Source organism: Callithrix jacchus, chromosome 4, assembly GCF_049354715.1.
Source record: "Callithrix jacchus isolate 240 chromosome 4, calJac240_pri, whole genome shotgun sequence".
Classification (NCBI taxonomy): Eukaryota; Metazoa; Chordata; class Mammalia; order Primates; family Cebidae; genus Callithrix; species Callithrix jacchus.
The window spans coordinates 154160316-154174200 of record NC_133505.1 but is presented as its reverse complement, the minus strand read 5'-3'; the positions used below and the strand labels follow the sequence as shown (position 1 = coordinate 154174200).

Below are 13885 nucleotides of genomic sequence, written 5' to 3'. Positions count from 1 at the left end.
AGGAGCCATCTCGCCAAATTAAAGCACTGACGTTCACTAGGGTTACTGAGGAGGCTTTGAAACGTTTAGATAGGAAACATCTTAATTGGAGCTGGGGTAGAACACATTGGAGGAGGAGGAGAATGAACAGGGAGGTCCCTCAGGAGTGTGATCAGTAATTCAGGCTGAAGATACAGTAGGAGAGGCAGGCCCTGAGCCTCAGGGTAAGAAAGAAGAGAAAGTTTAGAGCCACACTGAGGTAAAAAGGACCCACTGCGACTGACCAGATGTGGGTGTGGAGGAAGGGAGAACATGTACTTAGTACATATTTATGATGGGATATTTTATGTTTTAAATGATTTATTTCCTCATCCCACATACAAAATGCCGCATTTTCCCTTTGTCCTGAAGTTAGAACTATTGATGAAGAACCAGACAGAAAGAAAAATGTCACTGTCACTGATAGAAGTTCTAGAACAGGGTCTCGGTCACTTTTATATTTCCAATGTTTAAAATAGAGCCTGACACATCCTGATGTCCAATAAATATTTTTTGAATAAAAAAATAGCGGGGAATTGAATTTCAAAATGGAGTTTTGGAGATTATGGTATAGACAGTAGCTTTCAGGCAAAAGGAGTTTTTGAGTAAATGGCAGCCTGGTTGAAACATCAAGAGCTGAGGTTCTGGCTTAAATCAGAGGCATACAGATGATTTTATCCTGCTATGCAGATGACAATTATCTCACAGTCTGGGGGAGAGTTCGGACAGGGTTCTAAGCCTGACACCAGGGTTTAACTCTAAGAGGGGAGAGGAATAATGGAACTCTGAAAGTTTGAGGATGAGTGGGAGGACTGAAGCTCTTCTTCCATTCGGAATGCGGAGGCGGTGCCCACATGAGAGTAAAGATACCTGGATGGCATGGTTCAGCTGAGGGCTAGACAGGGCTCCCCAAATGTCTAGTGACCCAGAGGGACACAGAAGAGCATCTTACTGAGATGCAAGAGAGAGCTACAATCACTTTTCTTAATACATATCTGGGAGCCAGAGTCTAAGGGGAAAGAAGGATGAAACATTTGGCATTTGAAAGTCTTCAGGGAGTATTGGGCAATTAAAAATTCAAAACAACAGAACGAGAACTATGAGAACTATTTTGGGGGCTTTGAGTTGGGTTCCTTTTAGAATCTTTTTGAGAGTATAGAAAGAATGGAATTCCTTTATAAGTACTTTTTATCTTTTGTATCGTGCTCCCTGAAACAACAGGACCTAACAGTAGGACCTGCAAACACTTCTAAGATGGAGCCATGTGAATCCTCGCTTCAGTAGCATTCAAAAGACCTGTGCCTAGGGAAGCAGCTGAGAGGAACTTTTAGAATTCGAAGTTCTTTCCTCCTCTTCATGGTGGTTACTCTTGGATTGCATGTGATTACAAGTAGACGGAGGGAGTCTAATTTTCTAGTACTCCTCATAACGGTAAACATTCATTGAGTGCTTACTACCAGATCACCATCCTAGATAGCCATCTTCATAGTTTAAAATCTTAAAAATCAGGATATGTCTTTTAAACATAAATTATGAGTGTTTTTCTTTGTTAGTAGTACCAACAATGGCACATATTACTCAGTGGCCTTAGTGTAATGAGATGCTGTATGCATCAGATACGATCCTGAGCATTTGACATTGGCTGTGTTAACTTCATAATCGCTACCATCTTACAAATAGGAAACTGAGGCATGGAGAAGTTTTATAGCCTGCTCAAGGCCAGGCATATACTGGAGTAGGCAGTTAATGAAGTCTTGCTTCAGAGCCCACACTCAAGTTCCTGTACTCTGCAGTCTCAGGCTGGAGAGCTCAGTGTGCCCTCACAGGGAGGCTGCTCTGCTGAGTTACGTGACCCACATTCTCACATGGAGTCCTTCAAACAATCTCAAGGTTGGTGGTCTGTTACTTAATATTTGAGAGAAATAAGTGTTTTTGTTTTTTTGAAAAAAGTTAAGTAACTTAAGGTCACACTATTGGTAAGCAGCATTGGCCTGACTCCAAAGTCTCTCTTTTACTTAATAAAAAGTCTTTGAGAGGCAATCTGCTCTATAAAAGAATGGTAAGGCAACATTTTAAGTTAATTTTTATATTTAGAGGTATTTCATAAAGATCTCTGAAAAATGCATTAACTATGGTATGACTAAACCCCCAAAAGTATGGACTGTCTGTACAAGATAGAAAAAAAATGAGCGTTTATGAATTTAAATATTGATATGGTTAGGCTTTTCCCCACCCAAATCTCATTTTGAATTGTAATCCCCCTAATCCCCATAATCCCCAGGTGCCAAGGGAGAGATCAGGTAGAGATAATTGAATCTATGCTGTTCTCCTGATAGTGAGTTGTCACGAGATTTCATGGTTTTATAAGGGGCTCTTCCCCCACCTTCTGCTCAGCACTTCTCCTTCCTGCCACCTTGTAAAGAAGGTGCCTTGCTTCCTCTTCGCTTTCCACCATGATTGTTAAGTTTCCTGAGGCTTTCCCGGCCATGCTGAACTTGGGTCAATTAAGTTTTTTTCATTTCTAAATTACCTAGTCTCGGGCAGTTCTTTATAGTAGTATGAAAACAGACTAATATATTTGTTTTTAAAATCAAATTTCCAGGTCCTGGGATTTGGTTATAGTTCCATTTTGAAAGGTAACTAATTTCAGTAAGATCTCGTATCCTGATGATAGCTGGCAGTAAATACATCCTGAGTTGATTCCCTGGAGTAAACACACAACAAAGAAAAAATTCAGTTGAAACCAAAGGTGCCTATTAAAATCAGACATATTTTCATCTTCATTATTTTATTAAAGATAATGTATCAATTTTTATCCTGATAGCAGTAATACTGATTTGCTGATCTCGATATAAGACTAGTTGTGTATGCTAATTAGCTTTGTGTATGCTAATTCTGTTTTTCTAATAATTTTCAGAGGTTACTATATTCCCTACAGTGGCAGGTGAGACAGGTAAGGCTAATATTGAGATCTCAGTTTTATAAATAACAAAACTCGGGCAAATAGTGATTAACCTGGAAAAGGCCATTGGTATTGCTGGTAAACATAGGGACAGAATTCTGGTCTTCATACTCAGACAGATGTGCTTGATATTTGAAATGAGCTCTATATAAATGCCCACTTTTAATGAACTTAAATGAAATACTAGGCAAATGGACTTGTTTAATAATAAACCAATAATCAGATTGAGTTTGGTTATCAGAAAAAGTGAAAGCTTCCAATACTAAGGTTATGTCAGAGATGTTTACAATCTATAAGAATCTATAGGATCTTTATAGAATGATTTGTCAAGATGAGTTTTTGTTAGGAGAAGCATGCCATTATAATGATTTGTGTGTTTTAAGCACAAAATTATAAAGATAAGTCCTGGCTCTTTAATCCACTCTGACTAGTTCAAAAACAGCTTAAATAAGAAAGTGAGGCCAGGTATGCTCATGCCCGCAATCCCAGCACTTTGGGAGGCCGATGCGGGAGGATCATGAGGTCAGGAATTCAAGACCAGCCCGTTCAACATGGCGAAATGCCATCTCTACTAAAAAATACAAAAATTAGCTGGGCGTGGTGGCATGTGCCCATAGTCCCAGCTACTCAGGAGGCTGAGGCAGGAGAATCGCTTGAACCCAGGAGGTGGAGGTTGTAGTGAACCGAAATGACACCAATCACTGTACTCCAGCCTGGGCGACAGAGTGAGACACCATCTCAAAAAGAAAAAAAAAAAAAAGGCTTAATGCAAACTGCACTAAAATTCCAGACTAGCATTTAAGTAGTCTAGACTTCTACACTTTGATGTACATGTTATGGCATAACATTTATAAACAAATTTGTGACAGTCCCACTGCAAGGGAACAAATTTGAAAAAGGATAGATCCTATTGCAGGTACTACTCTCTGGCCCAAGGGTTCAAATGTCAGAGGGCATGAGGGGCAAAAATGAGGCTACAAGGAAAGTGCGGTTAGAACCCCCTTGGGAGTGTTTTAGAAATCTGTGGGACTTGTCTTTGTTCTCGTGCATAACCTCAGCATTTGCATACTGAAATACATATTTTAAAATTATAAATTGCTTTCATTTTATATCTCTGGCATGTTAGTTCACAGACTGATTTTTAAAAATTGAATGTATGGGCAAGCATATTATCTATAATTTCATTACAAGATAGTAAAGGAGACATTTAAATTATCTGTGATACAGAGAAGACACTGCTTCTAGGGCATCGCTCTACATCAGGGTTCTCAGTAAGTGTGATCTGTAGACTGGCACTTTCCGCATCGTCTGGGAACGTAAGATCCCAATCCTTCAGCTCCACTCTAGGCTTGCTGATTCAGAAACTCTGGGGGTGTGACCCAGAAAAGCGTTTTCATAAAAGTTGTGTATCCAGGAGATTCTGATGCTCAAGTTGGAGAACCACTGCTTAGACTAATGGTATCTCCAGTCACATTATTATTAAAGGAACATGGAGGTTTACACTTTCTGAAATGTGGTCTTCTAACTTTTGTACTCATGCAGTGCTGTAATTTCTGGGCATCTTCGATCTTGAAAGCTAAAACACCAGGCTGGGTGTGGTGGCCCAGACCCGTGATTCCAGTATTCTGGGAAGTCAAGGCAGGGGGATCGCTTGAGCTCAGGAGTTCAAGACCAGACTAGACAACACTACAAACAATAAAGATAAAAAACTTAACTGGACATGGTGAGGCATACTTGTAGTCCAAACTATTTGGGTGGTTGAGGCAGGAGGATCACTTGAACCCAGAAGTTCAAGGCTGCAGTGATCCATGATTGTGCCACTGCACTCCTGCCTCAGTGAGAGTGAGGCTGTGTCTCAAAAAATGAAAAAGCAAGCTGGATAAACACCCTAGTGAAGCAGCAGTGTGTTCTAGCCCAATGTACTCCTCCAGTGCTCTTAGGAGTTTCAGTTTCTGGCCTCAGCGCAGTATTTCTTCCATGTAGTAAAGTGTTTTGCTTTATCTGCTGATATTTTGAGTATCTGGAGGTAACCAAGAGTAGGATGGTATTATTGTATCTATGAAAACGATTCACAAATCTACCCAGTATTTACAAGGGGTCCTGGAAAACCAAGGGATTGTATTATTTCTCTGCTAAATGGGCAAAGAAAAGTACTAAGCTAAAATAAAACATACTAAAGGGTAAAGAGAATTGAGGTGAGACATGGGGGGCAGGAACAGAACTGAAATGGAAGCAGCAGAGAGAAGTGGAAAGATTCAGAGTTGAACTCAGCCAGGGAGAGATGCACAAAGAGATCTCTTGTTTCGTGGGGCACACACAGACACATACAGACACACACACACAAACTCCTTAAAAACTTTAAATGAAGTCCTCAGACTTCTTTCCTTTGCTACTAACAGAATATTCTATTATATTGGAACCTTGTTTTTATTAAATGTGTATCTTTCTTTTGTGCTGTTTTTGAAAGCAGTAAAAAAAATCAATGGGGTTTTACTTGTTTAGAACAGTATAAAATCATATAAAATGACTAAAACTAAATGTTGGAATATTTACATAAGTTTAAAGTAAACAGAATATACTTATTAAGACAAATTAAATTGAAAAAAAAATGACAGATGAGTATTTTCTTCTTTAAAAGATGTTTTAGTCTGAAAAATAAGCATTTTGAAAGCTTTCCTTAGGATACTCAGGACAAAACACTTTTAAACAAAAATTGAAAAAAGTATAAAGGCAAACATACAATTTTTAAAGTAATGGAAGAAAACCAGAATCTTCCTGTAAACTCCTATAACGGGTTACAATGACAGGTATATATTTTTCTAAAGCAGTGGATAGCACTGTACTGTTCACACAGGACATACCCAATATAATGCACTTTAAAAAGGCATGACCAGAGACATGAAGAAAATCTTCAGTTTTTAAAATTTTATCACTTTATGCCTCTATTTCCTAAAAAAACACTGAAAACTGTTCTGATAATAAACCAGATCACTGTACCAAATGATCTACAGAACTTTATAATAACTTAGGAACATATTATCTTTTCCGTATCTAAGAATGTTTAATAACTTTCTTGATAAAAAGTATGAGAATTAGCCTTTGGAAAGCCTATGGTTTTTTTCCCTGTAAAACTGTACCGCAAGCACTTCTTGCTAAAGGATCACACAGTGAGACGAGACCGCCACCACGTGGAATAAGCATGCATCACAATAAAAAAATATAGATGTTCCAAAATCTAGTACTCCTTCAATGAAATAAGAGAACTACCACATCTTTATTCTAAAACACAATAGAAACAGTGGTAAGTACTGTTTGGTCTTCTTTGAGTTACATTTTTCTAGATTCACTAATGTGATACACATTTGTGGTACAAGTAGTTGGACGCTGACACTCCGGGGAAACTATCCATATCGTTGCTACTCAAAGCATGTTCCAAGACCAGCAGCATCTACATTAGCTTAAAGCTTGTTAGAGATGCAAAATCAGGCCCCACCTCAAGTGCACTGAATCAGAATCTGTCGTTCAATATGATCCCCAGGTGATTCGTGTACACACTAAAGGCCAGGAAGCATGCACTTAGATCTCATTCCTCAACTCACCTGGTCTCCTTTACTCCCCTCCATCCACCCCAACACAGGGGTAGGTGTTTTTAACCAAACATCACATATAGTCAAGAAAAATATAGTTGGTGTTACTTGAGTTACACGATTAGCTTCATTTTCAGTAAATGTGAAAATCTGTGTTTTAACAATTATTTTCTTAGGTTATTAATATATTAATTACATGATTCAGAAAAAAGTTAAAACAAATTTTCCAGGAATAAGGGGCTTGTTTAGTTTCAGGAGAGATTAGAGTATTTTATTTTGCCCAATCAGAGCCCTTCAGCATAAAGAGACATTCATATACATTTATATGAACATTTTCCAGAAACATTAATTTATAATACATTTTTAAAATACCAGCTTAACGGTATTTATTTACAAAAATATTTCATTACCTAATTTTAAACTTTTTGCTGTGATGACAGTTTGTAAAGTACAGGAATGCAAAATAACTACAAAGTTAAACATGTTTTTAGTGTTTGCAAGAGTGCTTTTCTTTTTAGATGAAACAATACACATATTTTTTTTAACCGTATTTCAAAATGCATATTCCAGCAATTACCTTGGAGATAGTTACTGGGACGGAACAAGATTAAATAAAAAGTGCAGCAACCAAAAAACACCTGCAAGTTACAGTTTAAGGTATACACAAGCTAGAGCTCTGCATCAAGCATGCTTGCCCCTGAAGTGGACAATGTTATGAAAACTTAATCTTGCTCTTTTTCATATTGTCTTTTGGTAGTGCATTTACAATGAACCAATAGTATAACTAGAAAGCAAAGTGTTTTTCTGGTTCTATCATGTGGAACAGAGGTCACACCTAAAGTATCACAGTACTATTTATTTACAAAAAAAAAAAAGTTAAAAAAATTAAAACATGATTTACCCTCTTTGCATTGCTTTCCATTGCTATGTTGATTCTATTTTCAACTCCATACACTGTCTTCAGTTGAAGCAAAGTGTAGACAACACAAACAGCAAAAGTATAAAAAAACAAACTACCAAATAAATAGAAGTCCATTGCCATTAACCTATATCCATTTAAAATGCCTGAGTCAAACAACCTACAATAAATTAATACTGGTTTATTTACATGTCATAGACTAGAAAATTTTAAACTATGATCCTCATTGTAAAATACTGGCAAAACTGACATTCATGATTTTTCTGATGTAAAGAAGAAAGAGAGCACTTACATGTAGCCCTGGACTACTGTACTCAATTTGTAAATGAATTGTGCCTGTATTTTAAAAATTAATTTGACTGTATTAGTAACTAAAGAAAGCAATGTTATAACCCTGGTAATTGGGAAGTTACTAAAATCATTTAATTGAGCTGAGAAAGGTGAGCCAGTTCCCCTCCCCCCACTTTTTTTTGGATGTTTTGGTTGCAACAACTGTTTTCTGTCTACAGACCTTTTTTAAAACTTCTGAGGCCGTAGTGAAATCATTAATATTCACAGGAAAAATAATTGCCATAGCACTTTACAAGAAATTGATCAGAGTGACGAAAAGTGCAATTAACAAAAGCTGTAAACAGTATCTTCACATTCATTTTCAAATGAAAAGAAAAATCTGTGGGCATAAATTTCAATCCAAGAGAACAAATACCCTAAAAGGGAAAAGAAAAAAAAAAGGACATTTAAGATATAGGAGTTTTTTTTTTCCCCAAAATAAATACAGATTAAAAAGTGTAAGAATATTGATCAAGTATCAAACTGATAAGGAACAAATTCTATAAACTATAAAATAAAAACCTTCATTGACAAAAATACATAAACTCTGTTTTGATTTTTGGAAATTTATTTTTAAAAAAGGTAGAAGAAAATACCTGGAAAACTATTTTAAATATATATATATAATCTATATATATCTATATTTTTAAACAATAGTTAAGGTAGGCATCCAACAGCAAGCTGAAGCTATTGAGAAAGATCTTGCAATTATTGTTGTGGGCATTTTCCCCCAAAATAAAATTAATATTTGAAAATGCTCAATAGAGGGTTTTTTTAAACCACAGAAGTGATATCTTTCCGGTTCATGTGTGAAGATTTTTAAATGATGTATGATTTTTTAAAATTAATTGTATCTCGATATGAGATACCAATATTTCTTATTATAAGTGTAAAACATAACTTTTTGTATGGATAATATACATACTTTTTAAGTACTTTGACTTAAACTTAACAAGTTCACCATTTTTAAAATTAAAGTACATTTATAAAAATTCCATTTTAAAACTAAAAGTATATTTTCTAGCAGTATGTATAAATATGTTACTGTATGATCTTAAAACAAATCTGAAAGTGTTGCAATAATTTAAGACCAAGAACACTGAAACATACAGCAGATTATTTTACTATTTTTTAACCTATATAAAACCCTATTAAAGGTTTTAAAACTGATCAGTTTGTTTAAGGTACAGCTAGCAGCATATTCATGATTTTGGTATGTTTTATACACATGTATTACTTGGTTTAAACTGAGCAATGTGAATTAAATGATAATAAAAAGTTTCATTACCTAAAAAAGTGCAGAAAAAATTCAAGTTTAAAATTCAGTGCTCCTTATTTTGCAGAAACAAATAAAATCCCAAAAGTTAAAGTGTAAAATAAATCTTTGCCACAAAAAAATTTACCTTTGGATATAGCTTTTCTAATGTCACATGAGAAATGCCTTAAGCAAAACATATATGGAATATAGAACTCAGGGTAAAACTCTGAACTCCGTGGCGTCTTCCACGTATTCTTCCTTTCCTCAGCTGTCTCCCCAGCACTCCTATAACCTAAAAGTATGTAACACTTTCAGACTTGTTTAAAACACTCACATATCTACATGAAATAGCTTCAGAGGAACCTACAGTTAAGAAGTTCTAAGAAAAAAAAAAAACTTCTTACTTTAAACTACTGTACTTAATTAAATTGTAATATACTTACACATAATAACATAGACAAGTAGCAGCATTTTTCACATCCATAAAAAGTCAAATTGAGAAGTTAGTAATAGCTCAGTCCAATCTATAACCATTTTTTGGAAACACTTTGTACAATTAAAATGCAAAGCGAAAGTGTTAAGATGATGCAAAACTTCAAATGGATGTAATGTATAGAATTTGTTAGAATATAAGATTTCAAATAACTTTCTCAGCAAATATATATGGATTTTAGCTTGAAAACTGAAATGAACTGGATATATGTTACATACAGAAAAACCACTTCCTGCTTACAAACTACTAATCATGAATACTTCAATGATTTTAGAGTCAAGGACTAATGCAACAAAACAATGTTGAGGATATGGAGAGGGCACACAAAAACGTTTCATTTTTCTGATATTTTCTATTTTGACTTTTTTTTTTTTTGGTCAGTTTTCCTGAAATTGTGGCTTGCTGGTGACTATTACTTTCTGTATTTAACAAGAAAAAAAAAAACAGAGATGTTACCTCTCAAATTGCCACAAATTCCCTGGGTTAGTTATTACTGCAGATTGTCTTATCTACAGACTGAATCAAGCATAATGCTAAGAAGCTTATTTCCTACACTCAACATAATGTAAGCTTTCTAATCTTAACTGAGTCTCTAGTTTGTTGTGCATGATTTGCAGTTTAATTTAAAAATTAAAATAACTCAAAACACTGATTTAAGATTTTCTTATAAAATCTTGGAAATCCATTTAAGGTAAATGTATGTATTTCTATATTTGAAAATAATGACAAGATTAGTTCATTTTGTATACAACAGAAAAAATAACAGTAAAAATGAAGTTAATATACAAATATATTTGTGTATGTAACACAACACAGCAAATTAAATAATTGCAGCTAATATGACCTTCCACATAGATTCAGAACCAACCAGTATATTAATCTACATAATGCTTCTCAACTTCTTCAAATCCATAACTATTGATTTTATTGATGACATTCACAAAACTGTACCTTAAAATAGGACCTAACACTTCTTGTGACATATCATGGAATGATGGGTTTATTGGATAATAGATAACACAAATTAAGCAATTTATAAACTGCTGAATGTTCAGACAGCTGACATTAACTAAACAGAAATATGTTATTCATTGGTACTTTCTATAAACTCAAAAACTTTTGAAAAGGACTTATTTTAAAAATATTTCTTTTGGCCTGATCAATTATCTCTATCACATTATATTTAGTCCCTACCAAATGATATTTGAAGTAAACTTTGATGTAAACTTTTGTATCTGGTAGTGCACGTTATAACATGTAAACATAAAAGCTTTATTAAGGAAGAGTAGAGGAAAATATGCATAACAGACTGTATGAAAAAGTTAAGATGGCCTACATATTCTTTAGTGATCACATGGAATAGAAAAACAACCATCTTGTTTACTATCAATTTGTGTTCTGATTCTCTCTTAATGAAAAAACAAAATTATTTAAAGCAATTTTTTATAGAAGACAATATTTAAATTTCATTAACATTAATTTTAATGCTTCCATTTTGCTTCTGCTTGGTTGCTTTAAAAACAATCAATAATAATCTCAAATTAGTCTGTATTCTGAGATTGCTCACTTCTAGATCTGTTAGGTGGTTCTTTCCTGTCTGTAATGCTATTCTATGAAACAATCATTCATTGTCCATTGCTGGTCTTGAACTGTATTATATTCCAATACAGAAATAATTTAGTTATCACAGTGTACATATTTTCCTTTCTTTTTGGCTTTTTAAAACCCTGAAAGGATATGTGTACAGATTTATAGTATATTTCTACAGAAAGTATTTTGTAGGTCATCAGACTAAACTCTTACACAGATAATTATTGACAACAGATGCTTGTAATTTTCCATGCGATAGCATGTGCACTAAGATTTAAGTGGCTCATCACCTGAGTGTATTGGAACTGTTAGCAAATAAAGGGCATTTTAAAAAGGGAGCTGAGCATTTTACTGAAATGATGAAAGTTTTTTTTTTTAAGCAATTTTAATTAAAGAATGCAAAGGTACATTTGGTTAAACATTTTATAAAAATTCAAGCAAAATTAAAAACATAGCGAATTTCGACATTTCTACAAATTTAACCAGTATTATTTTGGTCAAATCCACTTTTAGCTGAATTAATGAGAACAAGGACAAAGGACACTGAAGTATTCTCCTCACCACAATGGAGGTTTTCTCACTTTCCACACTGCATGGCCACTACATGGAAACTCCCAGAATGATGAGCAATTCAGTCATGCTCTACACTTTTCTTTTCAATGAAAAGTGATGTGTCTTCTTGTTTTGCTTTTGACAAAATATGAACTAAATACAAGTCTATAATAACAAGAATCCAAGAGTAGCTCATACACAAGTCAAATATGTGTATGTTTTTTTATTTAAAGCCCACCATTCAGCTTATCTGTCTAAACATATGATAACAGTTTGTTTCTTTTTCACTAATGGTACTGATGACCAGTCAGCTTTAAGAGAGGGAAAGTCCAAGACAGCTGTTTATAATCCAGTCCAATGACTATTTCAGCTTCAAGACTTCTGACTTATTGCCTCCGCCCCAAACAGGTCAAACACTGATGGCAGATAAAATGGCATAAAACCTTTTGGCATATGAAAGTTTAATACAGGATGGATCCAGGATTAGTCCCTGCATCATGTCTCCTCAGCATCCCCCTTGGTTTCTTCATCTGTCACATGTGACCTGTTTAGTTCCCGAATTGTCAACTCATAACTGGCACACACTATATACTCCATTTCGAGTCCGTGTGAACACTCCTCAGTTAAAGCCATATGACTGAGGTAAAACAGTGCATGATTGTGCTAGGAAAGAACAGTATCCAGTGATGAACATCCCTTTACTGTGAACTTTTCTAAATAATGTAATAAAAATGGATAACATATTTCCTTCCGGCTGAAGTTGGACTTATTGGATTCTGGTTGTCAGAACTGGTACCACTTCTTATCTTTGTATTTTAACATCATCTAAAGGGGAAGAAATAAAACATGTTTTTAAAATGCCAGAACAACAATATTTATAAGTGATTTCTACATTTTTCCAAAACATTATGCCACTCTGCAACATTCTGTAGTGCTACTACATTGCTTACTTCAAATCAACTTATTGAAAGCAGTAAGAACTATTCTATTTAGAGGAAAAAATATGATATCCATTAAGAACTAGCCTAGAAGTTCCTCAGATTTCTTAGAAATGTGACATAATTTGGTGATGTAAGCTAGTAACATAAAAGATAATTTTTATTTTGTACTACAAATTAAAAATAATGCTTGAAGAACTGGAAAATGAAAGGTTGCAAATGCTACTTCTACTGCCATCTCAAATTTACTGAGCATCTACTCTTGAGCTAGACACCGCATGACACACTCTCCCTACTTGATTTCATTTGCTCGTCACAACAATTCTTGGGCTAGGCATTGTTTTTCTCCCCATTTAATAAATGAAACTGAAGCTTCTACAGGTTACTCAAGGTAATATAGTGGTGAAACTGGAATTTGAGCCCAGGCAGTCTAATTCAAGATCCTGTGACTGTAACTACCTCAATGTGCCGTCATCCTTAGACTCTGAAATATGACTCAAGAACAACGTTTGGTAGAAAGGAAGGCTACCAGTGTGAGATTAAACTCTTTGCTAAATATTCAGAATATGAATATATTCTGAGATTGACTGAAGTGCTACCTGCCATAGAGATCATACAATCGGGTGTAGGGTTATGACAATAACAATCCTGACCTAGATTGACCACCACTAGCCTGTAACTGAGGTGCCTGTGGGTATAGTACAAGTATCATAAAGGATGTCTGAATCTCTCTGAAGCCCTAGACAAGTATCTTCCAGGTCAAGTTACCTCTTCATGCATTCTAGGTTTCCACATTTTTGCCCAAGGAAGAAATGACTTTTGATTTAAAAATTTAAAAAAGAGCTATCACTACAGATTGGGTGCTCAAGTTAGAAAACAACCTTAAAATTGTTTTTTCAGACAAATTCAATGTGTCCTCAAGGGCCAGCCTAGGAACTAGGTGTGTGAAGTAACCTAGTATAAAGCATCAAGGAGAAGCAGGCCTGTGTGTCAAAATGAAAAATGTGTTATTTCCCCTAAAGGCTTTTAAATTCAGCTTTTTAAGAGCATGATGTGGTGTAAGGGGACCAGTCAGGGACCCCTACTTTACACCATGCGTTTCTGAGCTCTACCATGACTTCCTAGGTCCATCAAGAGGAACTTCATTGCAAAATGCATCTCTACTCGTCTGTATGAATTGGTCCGCAAGGTGGACGTAGTATTGTTTATTTAAATAAAAAGGTTTGTCAATTTTGGTT

At 35.0% G+C, this 13885-nt stretch overlaps 1 protein-coding gene across 13 annotated transcripts in view; it reads right to left on the bottom strand.

Moving 5' to 3' along the window:
* Nucleotides 1–6811: 6811 nt before the first annotated feature.
* Nucleotides 6812–13885, bottom strand: part of STXBP5 (syntaxin binding protein 5) — a 179612-nt gene continuing 172538 nt past the window's right edge. For 8 of the 13 annotated variants that reach the window (XM_078370267.1, XM_078370268.1, XM_078370269.1 and 5 more), the window contains one exon: nucleotides 11524–12534. In XM_078370267.1, the coding sequence (XP_078226393.1) occupies nucleotides 12493–12534 (42 nt within the window). In that variant the 3' untranslated portion in view covers nucleotides 11524–12492. Of the gene's footprint in view, nucleotides 8194–9219; nucleotides 9367–11523; nucleotides 12535–13885 lie in introns of those variants that run through there. The other 5 variants (XR_013534616.1, XR_004742141.3, XR_013534618.1 and 2 more) reach the window with 2 other exon arrangements.